Consider the following 12955-nt stretch of genomic DNA (forward strand, 5'->3'; position numbering starts at 1 on the left):
AAAATCTCTGACTAGACATACTTTACAAGCAGGATGTGGTGGCTGGAGACTGCTCAGTTGATGAAGTACCTGTCACACAAACATGAGAACCTTAGTTTCACCCTCAGTACCCATGGGTAAAGCCAGGTATGGCAGTACACAGGGTAGGTGGATATATTAGGACGCTTGGAGCTTGGTGGCCAGCCAGTCTAGCTGAATCTGTGAACTCAAGGTTCACTGAAAGTTTTGTTTCACAAAACAAGGTGTGAGTGACAGAAGGACGCACTTGATGTTGGCCTCCAACTTCCACACACACACAAACACACACACACACACATGCATAGGGATATACATGCATATACACAATCAGATGAAAAGCAGTATTATTCAAAGAAGAACTTTTTATTAAAGATGAACTATACACGATTAAGGACAAAATAAAAATGGTTCATCTAAAAGACCTTAAAAATTTTTTTTTGATACTCCATTTCTTGTTGTAGCTCTGACTTCCTGAAACTTACTCTGTAGGCCAGGCTGATCTCAAACTCAGAAATATGCTTGCCTCTGCCTCCTGAGTGCTTGGATTACATGCATTTGCTTCTATGCACGGTTTAGAAGACCTCATATTTAAAAATGTAGAAACCATCTTTTTCTTCCACCTTTATTTTCCCTGCAGTGCAATGAGAATACCCTAAGATCAATATTTAGTCATGCAGGTGTTCTTTTCTTTTCTCTTTTTATAATGCTAAGATAGTGCTAAGGCCACTCTAAGAAAGTTATTACAAAAATTAAATTGGGTTATTAGCAGAGACACATTGTATAATGCCTGGTTCAAAGCCAATTATGAAAAAAATATATTGTTATTGTTACTATAATGTGAGTAAATGGTAGAAATTCTGACCCATATTTGTTATTGTTGTACCACACTCCATAGAAGTGACATTCTGTGGAAGAACAACACGAGGCTCTGGCCACCTCATATCTACCTCTAATAGCACTGCAAGGATGCTAATTACTGGCTAGACTACAGTGCCCTGTGGACCTCCACTATAGCCTAGTCCACAGTGCTTAGAAACTTTAAAGGCCTCCTTGTGGCTAGACATGAACATTTGGCATTTCTCAGGTGGTAGTTCATATAGTGCCATGTTTTCCCAGTTGTGTGCAAGACACTTTGCAGAACTCCAAGTAACTGACCAGAGAAGCTGAGGGACATTTGAAGTAACATCTTGAATATAACACTAAATTGTTGCATTTATGAAATTCAGTTTCAGCTTTTGATAATGTTATATTCCTTTTGTTGACACTACATTTTTGTGAAACAACATTTTTTGGTATATTCTTTGGTAATTTCATACATGTACATAAAGTATTTTTTATCATATTCACATCCTCCATTAAGTTCTTATTTCCCTCTTTACTCCCATTGAATCATTTCTTCTTTCCACAAGCACCTCTCCTAGTTTCGAGTCTTTTGTGTGTGTGTGTATGTTTTGGTGTCTGTGTGTGATGGTCAGCCTCATTTAATCAGGATTGTTAGCAAAAGTACTGGTAAGGGTGATATTTCCTGGAACTCGGGAAATGTACCAGTGGTTACACCACTGAAGAAAATGATTCTTTCTCCTCCAGAAGCCAGTAGTAGCTCCCCAGGAAGAGGTGGAGCTTTGTGAGCTTTTCCATACATAATAGAATATTGAGAGGCCCAATCATGAGCAGGTCTTAAACAGGTATCCATAGTCACTGTGAGTTCATGGGTGAGGCAACAGCCAAGCCATGTTTATAAGGCAGTGGTTCACAAGGTTCCTGCCTCCATCTACTCTTTCTTTCCTCTTCTAGAATCTCCCCGAGCCTTGGTGTGGAGGGTAATATGGATGTCCTGTTTAGGTGTGACCTCTCAACAGTCACTAATTCTCAGTCCTTCGACGTTCTGAGTCTCTGCAAGAAGAAGCTTCCCTCCATCTACGAGCAGCACTAATCTAGGGGCACAAATGTAAATATTTAGAAGGCAATCTGACAGCATGTTCATTTAGTAAACAAGAGCAGTAGGTTCCTCTCTAAGGCTATGACCCAGTACTCAGAACAGCCATGGATTTTCTCCCATGGAGACAGCCTCAAATCTAATTTTAAAGAGTATCTTATTATCCTCATAGTAATCTGGCCACTATGGCAGTAGTGGGCACATCTTACCTGGCAGCTCAGCATTGTAGTACACTGAGTCTACAGCTTCTTTCCCCTAGCAGCCTGCACTGCAGCACCCTCTCCCATCCCCAACACTCTGAAAACTAACAAGTGGAGGAAACTTAGTTCCAGTTTTATTTCTGTATGCTGGGTTTTGATGACTGCCATCTTCCAATGCAAAATCCACACAAAAATGAACATGGACTGAGGCATGAGGGTAACATCACCCAATCTTATTGTAAGATTTAAGAAGTTATGTTGTATCCTATGTTGATTGTGCCGCTTTAGAAAGTAATTGTAGTTAAGAATGAAATATAGATTGCCCTTTTCCTTTTCATTCCCCTGCATCACTATCTCAGATAGCTATCAGCTTCCTATGAAAATAACTTGCAGTTATTTGGATCTAACTTGACAATCAAATTAAGTGTTAAATATTGATTGTGGCATGGGGCATTGTGAAGAAAACCAACTGTGATACTAAGGGTGATGTGAACTGACAATGTTGGGGTATGATGGTGTAACAGATAAGAGCAAGAACTTTGGGGTTAAGTAACCTGAGTTCAAACTTGGCTATATCCCTCTGTCCCTCTATGCCTCTGCACAGTTCACTAAACTATCTACAGTTCCTCATTGGGATTTGGGAATCATAACAGGTCCTCTGGGTCGAGTTTAAGGAGGACAGATTAAGTCAGTGGGCACAATGGTTAGGCAGAAGTTCTTAACAAAGTGCTATCTTCCAGCTGCTGACAGATGCTGCTCTCAAAGCTCAGGCTTGAACACAAAGAATTCATTTCCAGCGTTCACTTCTGCAAGGTGAAACATCCGAGAGACACTTGTACATGGCTAGATGGCACCCAATGGCTGTCAGTAAGGACACCTATTCTAACATTTATACTTTCAGAGTCACCATGCACATGTACTTCTCAATGCCAATCTTGTTGGCAACTGAGATTGAAACTTTATTGTCTAATCTAATTATTCTTTTCCAGAGGTAAACAGCAAGTTATGCTTCCTAACATTGCCCTCTACAGAAGGCTTTCTTGAGGTTAAAAGAGAGCAATAACAACAAAAGTCGTATTTCTTATACCAAAAACAGCCACGATAGTTTGCTCCCCAACAGGAATAATTATTATTGATTTACAGTGTAATAGCAGCAAACAGCTTTGGCGATTGGTTAAATGTCTTCACTTTACTGGGGCCATTAATCAATCTTAGCAGCTACTTATTGCTTAGCAGACTACCACGCAATAAAGATGAGCCTGAAATCAACTCCCACACTGGCTTTGACAGGCAAAAATTAATATTTAATGTTGCATTACTAGCTGACTTGGGATTGAGATTCTCTGACTTCATTTCTGGTCAGCTATAGCAAGCCTGGCCCTGAAGGAGTGATCTTAGTAACCCTTGGCTGCAGCAGCTTCCAGAATGCAGCAACTTCAGCTCCTGCAGATAGTCTGACTTGGAAATGGTCTTTATGTCCTGCAGAAACTGTCTAAATGATGATTATAACTGCTGCTGTCACTTGACCCTTTGCAAATCAGATTATGATTCCACATTTTAATCTTCTTGATCAGTGGTAATGCTGACATTGAGGTAGCTCAGAAATATGTGATAAGACGAGAACAGATTCTTTTCTCTTCCTCTTTAAGACCTTTCCTCTTCTCCTCAGCCAACAATAAATATAGTTGATGTGTTTGCTTTTGCCAAGAGTATGTAAAACCATCACCATCATCATCGTCATCATTATCATCATCAGCAGCAGCAGTAACAGCAGCTATTGGGTTCAACTGTGCTGGGTGCTGCTATCATCCTGAAGTTTAGAGAGATCAGGCAACCTGCTTAAGACTACAAAGCGAGTTAGTAGTAGAGCTGACATTGTTTCAGAGTTCAAGTTTGAGCCTGGATGCTGACTAGACTTTGGAAGGGTAGACTGTTTCACTGCTTGGTGTGAAATAACATCATATTGACAAACAAGTCACAGTGCAACCCTTCCAGTACGTACATTACAAAATGTATCTATGCCTGGCCTCAGATGTCAATCATGACATCTTTGTCGGGTGCAGATGATGAGTGGACTGATGTCCTGAGTGGATATCAAGGTGTGATCAGTTGTAGTAATACTTCTGGAATGTCTGAGATTCTCTGACTTCATTTCTGGTCAGCCATAGCAAGCCTGGCCATGAAAGAGTGATCTTAGTAACCCTTGGCTGCAGCAGCTGCCAGAATGCAGCAACTTCAGCTCCTGCAGATAGTCTGACTTGGAAATGGTCTTTATGTCCTGCAGAAACTGTCTAAATGATGATTATAACCGCTGCTGTCACTTGACCCTTTGCAAATCAGATATGTTTTTCTTAATTTTTCAGAGATTTAAAAATGACTGTTGAAATGCAAACTCCAGGCATCTTTCCTTCTCCGTTTTATTTGATATTAACTCTTTAATACATTGTATATGAGTTAGAGTTGGGTCATTCAAAACCAACTTAACTGTTAATGTGTTTTCAAAGGAGGCTCTAGGCCCTCAAACCTTTAGGGCTCTGATGGAGGAACTGGGTAATGCAAGAGAAAAGTTTGGGTATCAGTTTCACACTAAAGATAGAAGCTGATAAAATACAACTGTTCGCTTTTAGAAATCTCCACACATATTTCTTACTTGGCTTATACCTCATGTTTTCACAATGACATACTCCAAAATGGGACATGGCAAAGTCATGGTATTAAGGTGTTTTCTACCTGTCCCCAGAGAGGACAGTGAACACCAAGGACAGTGCAGTCTTCTCTGAATCTGAATCCAAGTGCCCTGCCTGGAGTAATTAAGCATTCTACATCTGCCTGTGTTGTGTTAATAGGCACTCGTTCTTCCTGTGAAGAAGCCCACCTCATGCCGTCAATTACACTGTCAGTGTGTCTCTGTCTTCTCATTTTTCATATGGACCTGACTCCACTTGCTCTTCACCTACACATCATAGCACATAAACTGCAAACCCCTGACACAATGGTGCATGGAGTAATTAGGTTGCTTCGGCTGAACTGATTCCATTCTCTGATAACTCTGAAAATTTGTGACATTGATGTCCTCATATTACCAAGAGGCAAGAGGCAACCTTGGTGGTACCCACCAGGCTGCTGTGGGGATAGGAAGGCTTCAATGGCATAAAGTGATTTCTTCCTCTTCTTATTTCAGGTTCAATGGACCCAAATGACTTCCTGAGGGAGGCACAGATAATGAAGAGCCTGAGACACCCAAAGCTTATCCAGCTCTATGCTGTTTGCACTTTAGAAGATCCAATTTATATTATTACAGAGTTGATGAGAAATGGAAGTCTACAGGAATATCTCCAAAGTAAGCTGAAGATTTAATAAAGGGAAGAAAAGGAGGAATTTAGTTTAGCTAGTGTCCCATAAATGTCAATTTAGCAAGCCGTCTATAACCCAAAGGATGTTTACAATGTGTTTATCTATAAGGGTGAATGTTGTAACATTGACCAGCTCAACTACAATGTAATGGAATATGTTCTGTGTACTCAAAAGAGAGAAAACTATTTGAGTGAAGGATGAAATCGTTCACAATAGACATATCAGAGTGTTACGTATAGTGGGGGAAACTGGAGAATGGATATTTTGTGTATTTGCTTCAACCAACTAATTGAATATTATTAGTCAAGGACCAACATTTTCTGTAGAGAAGAGTTTGTGGACATGGGTTGCTTTGGAGAAAGATAGAAAGGTATCCTAAACTTTTTGTTCTTAAGTTTGTATGTGTGTGTGAGTGTGTGTGTGTGTGTTGTGTGTGTGTGTTGTGTGTGTGTGTGTGTCTGAAACTACATCTAGGGCTAGTCACCATTAGTATTTTCAGGTTAAAAATAAGAAATACAGTACTGTTGTATTGTTCCATTTGATTTCTACAGTCACAGAAAAGGGCTTCACAATGTTTATCACAAACAAATAATTCAATAAAAAACAAAATAGTAAGTGTTGAAACAAGTTGTTCAAAAGTACTGAAAGAATAATTTATGCCTTAAAAACAGAGACTTCCCTCTGACTTTTTGCAATATCACAGTAAAACTGATAGGATTATGAGCAGGTGAGAACGGTGGAACCAAGGACTCGGGAAGATAAGAGCACCCTCTGCTTTCAAGAGGAACTTGAGAAACTGGGAATTCTAAATTGCGAAACAAGAAGAGAACAGAGATCATGAGGTGTCTTACACAGTGCTGTGAAAAACAGAATATTCTCAGCTCCCTTGCATGCACTCACCAAAGTTAGCAGCTTCAGAATGCGGGCTCACTACAGAGGAATCAACTTCAGCCTCTGATGCCTGCTGTCTTATTCCTAGAACAGAGCAAAAGAACAATTCTCTGTCATATCCAAGAAAGTACTTTGCAAATGTCGCCTATAACAGCCACATTAGGTGGAATTGTGAATTCCCAGTATTTAGGCCTACTTAAATATTTAATTTATTTTGTCTCCCTTATCTTTTCTTTTTGATTCATCTCATTCTGTGACTTTGCAGCAAACGAGATTTCCTCTAAGACGTTTTCCTCCTATAGTTTATTTTCCTATAACTGTCACCTATTCTCAGTGTTTAAATGCCCGTGTTCATCCGTAGCCCCTTGATCTCCTTGAACATATGTATGATTGTTATTTCGAAATCATTGTCATGCGTATCATGTGAGTTGTTTTCCCGGGGAACACTATTGAGATAGACCCAATTTTCAGAAGACATATTGTGTTAATTTTTCACATTCTATTTTGGGGTAGGACCTGGGCACTTGGAGGTTGTTGGTAGTGTTTTTTGGTGTGTGTATCTGTCCCACTTTGTTGAGTGACTGTTTAGATTCCTGTTTGCTGTTACACAAACTTCTCAGGTTATGGGCCAGTTGAATGGTGCCTGAGATTCAGTCCCAGGGCCATTCAGGTGACAGGCAAGTAAGTTTTATCAGAAGTAGTGCTAGCTCAGCAAAGGTTGGCTGCAGCTTCTGAACATAGCAAGCAACAGACCTTCCAGAGAAGTAGCAGGTGCTTGCTGCAGACATTCAGGAGTCTATAGAAGGCTTGTGCCATTATGTAGCTGGTCCTTAGGTGGCAGGGGCTAAGTCATAGTGGGAGTGGTTGGTGTTTCTTGTGGGAGGCATACAAGTCTCAGGTGGTAGGGGCTGGGACTGTGACGGGAGGAGTGTTACTCACTGGGGGAGGCTCGCTAGGCTGTGACCCTTAAGTGGCCAGGACTGAAGTCTGGATTCCAGAGTGGTTGCACAGGGCTGCCTGGGGGAGGTGCACAGTAAGTACTCTGCCTGTTCCTCCAGGGGATGGGACTAGGCCATGCTTGCTTTTCTGTTCCTGGAAGTCTGCACAGTCATCTCCATCTAAGTGAGGTGTTGGCTGGCCAGCTGTGAGGTCCTAAAACCTAATTTCTCTCTTGGTTCTTCATGTTCCTCTTCTCTGCTTTAACTCCACAGTTGTTAATCATCTAAGCACATTACTGACTTGTTTATGTAGCTTATGTGCAGTGTCTCCTACACATAACCCCCAAGGACTGCAAACTGTCTCCATTTCAGTGTTGGAGCAATGTCTGATGCACAGGGGCATATTTGCTAACACATGGTGACTGTCTGAAGACTTAAGTTGAGGTCACTTGTAAATTAATAAGGTTGATCACCTAGCTTTGAGGCTGAGGCACCAACTGGAAAAGCTCTAGTTGGTACACTGAAAATTCAGACTTCAAGAATCTCTTGTGCCTGTTGATGTTATGAATCTTGTCTTCTGAATTAGTCCATCAGGGGCAAATTTACTAAGGCCTTCATGTTCAAAGGTATTTTGAGGATAGGAGGGATAATAGATGTATATTTATTACATATAAGTCTCTACCAATAAAGAGGTAAAAGCTCAATAAAATAAGCTTGAATGGATTTTGCTCCTCTTGATGAGCCAAAAGACTCTTCAGTGATCGTATGTAATAGATTTCCTCTGAAGAAGAAAACTACTTCAGGTTTGCCAACTTTGCGTTAGTTTTGATGCATGGAGGTTATGGAAGTCCTGTGACCTTAGGTGATTCTTAGGCCAGTGAGTCCTTCACAATAGAAAAGCATATTAGCCAGTCTTGCAGTATTGGGGTTGTTGATGAAAACTTCCCATGCCCTCTGTAATAGGATCACAGTGTAAAGTATGTTTGAAAAAACATGCGCATTTTTTTTCTATATAAAAATCTTTGTAGTCTCTAATCTTAGTTGATTTGTTTTGGTAATGACTTTATTCAAAATGGGAGCAGCCTATTAAAATACTTTAGCATTGAGAGTATTTATATCTATATATACATATCTACCTTACTCATAGTTGTTATTTTTAAAATATACACCATTGTTATTAAATATACTTTGTAAAAAAAGAATATCTTAAAGTACCAAATTTCATGTCAGTCAGATATCTCAATAAACATAGTAATGAAAGAAATCAAAATGAAAAGCTTTTATGCAAGAGAGTAGTGGCACACTTGCATCTTCGTATGAGAAAACGACCATCAGCGTAAAGGAGGAAGGAATCACCGTTGTAGAAAAATGTATTTCAGAACTCCATTTTTTACTTGGCTTGTTAAAAAAAAAAAAAAACTCTAAACACACGAACTTTCTCATTCTTAGCTTGCATGTTTAATCAAAGGAAGGGGAGGATGAAGACTACACATTCACACAATGACAGAGTGACAGCATTTCTCTTGTGTGACAGTGTTGTGTAACGGCACTGAAATGGAAGATGGGGAGGCAGATTTCTGGTTTCAAGTATGAGCAGCTGACTTGCTCTATTGATAAGAACTTAGGGAAAAAAGCGGCCTCTTGCTTTCACTCTACCCAGTAACAGAAACTTAAACAAACATGGGCATTTATACAGGCTGTGAATAAAACAAGCTATGATGGATATTAGCTTTATATTGCTTCCTACTGAAGTTATATTTTGGGTATATGCTGACTTACGCAGGTTTCTTATAGACTGAAACTAGATGGTTTATGTGACAAACAGGATCAGTGTGAGCTGGGGTGTTCTTTCCAATGTTCGGCCACAGCTTTTGTGGGTCATGTGAAAAACAACTGTATGCACAGTTGTAAAGTGAATAATGTGACATTTGGGGGCATAATAAATACTTAATGACTGATTTATTGGCCCTTTAATAAAAAGCACTTAAAACTGGATATTTCAGGCAATTCAGGTAATACAGTGAATTATGTGGACTTACATACATAGTTCACTAATAACATCTTTCTGAAACTAGAGGGAAGGAAATATCATTATTTGATTTAGTATGTTGAGCTTCCTTTTTTCTCAATAAATATTTACAAAAATCCTAGCAATATCAGACATCTATGTACCCCTTAAGGAGTAGCAAACATTTTCTTTTTTTATAAGTTGGGTTCCCATGCATGGTTGATGGTTTTCATGCACTGTTTGCCGAAGTGGACCGAAGCTGCGGGTGTATTATTTTCATCAGTGCCCTGCTCAGTCAAACAGGAGCACATAACTGTTGCTCCTCAGGAGCCTGGAGCATCTCCATCCTCCTCTACTCTTGTGTGTTTAGAGGCACAGGCAAGGCATGCTTAGGCAGGCAGCACAGAACAGCTTCTGGGATCATAGCAGTTCAGCCTCAAACACACCTGGATTAGAATGTGTACTCTACAGCCTGTTCCTAGAGTAGTCAAAAGCCCTGTGAAGTAAACATGACAGGAAGCAGCAGTTTGTGTTTGGTCTGTGCACACAATTAGGTGATTTGCTGGAAACCGGATGTCTGAGGTAATAATAAGGGAGGACATGTACATTAATTCTTTAAAAAAAAAGATGTACAGCTTTCTGTGTCAGATGTTTTTCCAAATTACTTACAAGCATGAACTTAACTTATTTTTAAAAAATATCTTATGAGGCAAATATTCTTAATTAACAATTAAAGAAAGAGGCCCGAGAAGGTTGGCAACCCATTTAAAGTGACTGTCTGGGGCCACGGCTTCTGCTTTAATGTCATGGATAGCATTGATATTTTTCCCCAGCCTGTATTAGTTGTCTGTTGTTACCTTGCAAACATTCATTATGCCACTTGCTGTAGTCAGTGTGCTGGCTAATTTTATGTCAACCTGACACAAGCTAAAGTCATCTGAGAGGAGGGAGCCTCATCGAGAAAATGCCTCCATAAGATCCTGCTGAAGGCCAGCCGATAGGGCATTTTCTTAATTCATGTTTGATAGGGGAGGACCTTGCCCATTGTGGGAGGTGCCATCCCTGGGCTGGTAGGCTTGAGTTCTATAGGAAAGCAGACTGAGTAAGTCATGAGGAGCCAGCCAGTAATCAGCTCCCCTCAATGGTCTCTGCATCAGCTCCTGCCTCCAGGTTCCTGCCATGTTTGAGTTCCTGCCACTTCTGCTTTTGATGATGAAATCTTATAGGGAACTGTGGCTGAAATAAACCCTTTCCTCTTCCAAGTTGCTTTTGATCGTGATGTTTTGTCTCAGCAATAATGTCCCTAAAGAAGACAGTCGGGAATGCAGTTGTAGCTCCCTGGATTTCAGAGCTTAGGAATCATGGCAAAGGTGTCAGCATTTGCCAAAATCATTTCAAACTTCTAACAGGGAGGCATCTATTTCCAAACCAACTCATCTTGCTGGCAGGAGCTGGCTTATCCTGGGCTGTTGAGGAAATCAGTTCCTTGCTGGGTTTTGGTGAGAGGCTTTCCTGTTCTCTTTATCATACAAGACAGCTCATAACCTGGCAGCTTGTTACAGTAGTGTGGACAAGTGAGAAAGCAAGGGAGCATCCTTGCGGCAGAGCCACAGCCCTTTGTGACTACTTGAAAATTTTGTGCCTTCAGTTTTTCCATATTGCATCAGTTAAATGTGTAACTTGGTCCAGCCCAGCCGAAGGGAAGGGGATGATGCCTAGGAAGCAAGAGTCAGTGGGAGCCGTTGGCTAGTCATCAGCATCTCCTATTCCCTATACCTTTAGTTCCTTATTAATATCAAAAGGTAGGCTGCTGTGGCCATCAGAACGTGATGCTTTGTCCATGCTGAGCTTTATTTAATCTTCATGATAACATTCTGTTTTCAACCGCACAATTGATGTTAGAGACTATAACATACAATTTAAAGCTTTTGTAACTTTGTATACAAAATTAACTATTTTTCATATGGATAAATTGCTCTTTAAGTGTCTTTCTCTAAGAAGTGACATGAGGACTTCAACTTTTCTCTTTGCTTGACTTTACATTATGAAATTTATCCCTGTAGCTTCAAAGTTGAGGGAGATTTAAGAGTTAGAACTGAAGATTTATCTAATGTAACTAAGATTTATCTAATCTAACTAAGATTAAATTTATTCCATCTGACTATGATGGTAGTTTTCTCTTAAGGCCTTTGACTTGTTACACACTCCTATCTTTCTTGTTTCTGGTTGATTCTTCCCAGTTTTCTTGAAGGTTTAATTTTCCCTGCTGACTCTCAATGTTGATGTTCTCATAAAAAGTGTTTCTTCCTAGGAACCTAACAGACTCATTAACATGACCATTACATTTATAAGTTTAGCTGCAACCCTGGCCCACAGGCTTATCTTCTTTCAGCTAACTTCACAAGGATAATTCACATATATCACTGGGCAATTAAAATTGCTTCACTTTCACACAGGTGCAATGATAATATTAACATCTAGGATCTATTAGGCTCTTTTTAAGTACCTGACAGTGTGCAAAGTGCTTTATATATATTAATTCCTTTGAAATTCTATTTTAACAGTAGATACATTGGAGACACCAAAGTACAGGGATGTTAATTATATTGCTCAATGTTACAACGCAATACGAAGAGTAACCCTGACATCACATCTGCTACCCTGGTGTTATATTGGTCTCCCTATCTTCTGTGCTATAGCTCTCTCTGAAGTTGGGTCTTGTGCCTAAACCTAATGACCACAAATCCAGCCAACTATATGACTTAGGAAAACAAGGAGAACAGGAGTATGCCTTTTTGTGAAATAACCCCAGTTTTCTAGATGTCTGCAGGTACTCACCAACAGTGTGGTTGCTTAGCCTGAGGATGACTTCGAAAATTTCAGTTTCCAAAGCTAGCACTGGACACTTTTACTAACGAGCAAGCCTATTCCACTATGTAAATTCCTGTACTTAGTTATGTAAAATGAGCAGTAGGTGGCTTTCTGTCCATTTAAGGTATGTCTGTATCTGGAGAGATGTATAACATATTTGAGAATAGCAAGCTATGAAAGGAAATTAAAAATGCATTATGCATGTAGGTGTAAATGTGATGTATACATTTTAGAAGTGATAAACCCTTAAATTTTACCAGGGATCTAATTTTTAAAAAAATATGGTGAAAGAATGAAAACTTTTCTTTGGTTTAGTCATATTGTTGCTATTTCATGAGTATGATGAATAAACTATGCAGTGTGTTTTCCTGTTTATAAAATTCAGTGTATATGCATATACATACATATATATGCATATAAATACTCTATCCATCTATCATCTATCTATCATCTATCTATCTATCTATCTATCTATCTATCTATCTATCTATCTATCTATCTATCTATCTATATTGTGTGTGTATAGGTCAGAGGTCAATATTGAGCGCTATTGAGCGCTTTCCTCAATAACTCTCCACTTTATTATTTGAGACAGAGTCACTGAGTCTGGAGCTTACTCATTGTGAGCCAACAACATCTGGGGTCTTTCTGTCCTCCCTGCTTCTGCCAGCATTGAGATTACAGGCATCTGCAACTTTTGCAACTATAACCAGAACTTTTTTTTTATTGAGAAAAGGAA

General features: G+C 39.7%; 1 protein-coding gene across 1 annotated transcript in view; it reads left to right on the forward strand.

Moving 5' to 3' along the window:
• The window catches only part of Frk (fyn related Src family tyrosine kinase), a 103655-nt gene that overhangs the window by 86431 nt on the left and 4269 nt on the right, over nt 1-12955 (forward strand). The window contains exon 5 of the mRNA XM_005363525.3: nt 5336-5494. Within this exon, the coding sequence (XP_005363582.1) occupies nt 5336-5494 (159 nt within the window). The remainder of the gene's footprint in view (nt 1-5335; nt 5495-12955) is intronic.

The sequence above is a fragment of the Microtus ochrogaster genome, linkage group LG9 (genome assembly GCF_000317375.1).
Source record: "Microtus ochrogaster isolate Prairie Vole_2 linkage group LG9, MicOch1.0, whole genome shotgun sequence".
Taxonomy (NCBI): Eukaryota; Metazoa; Chordata; class Mammalia; order Rodentia; family Cricetidae; genus Microtus; species Microtus ochrogaster.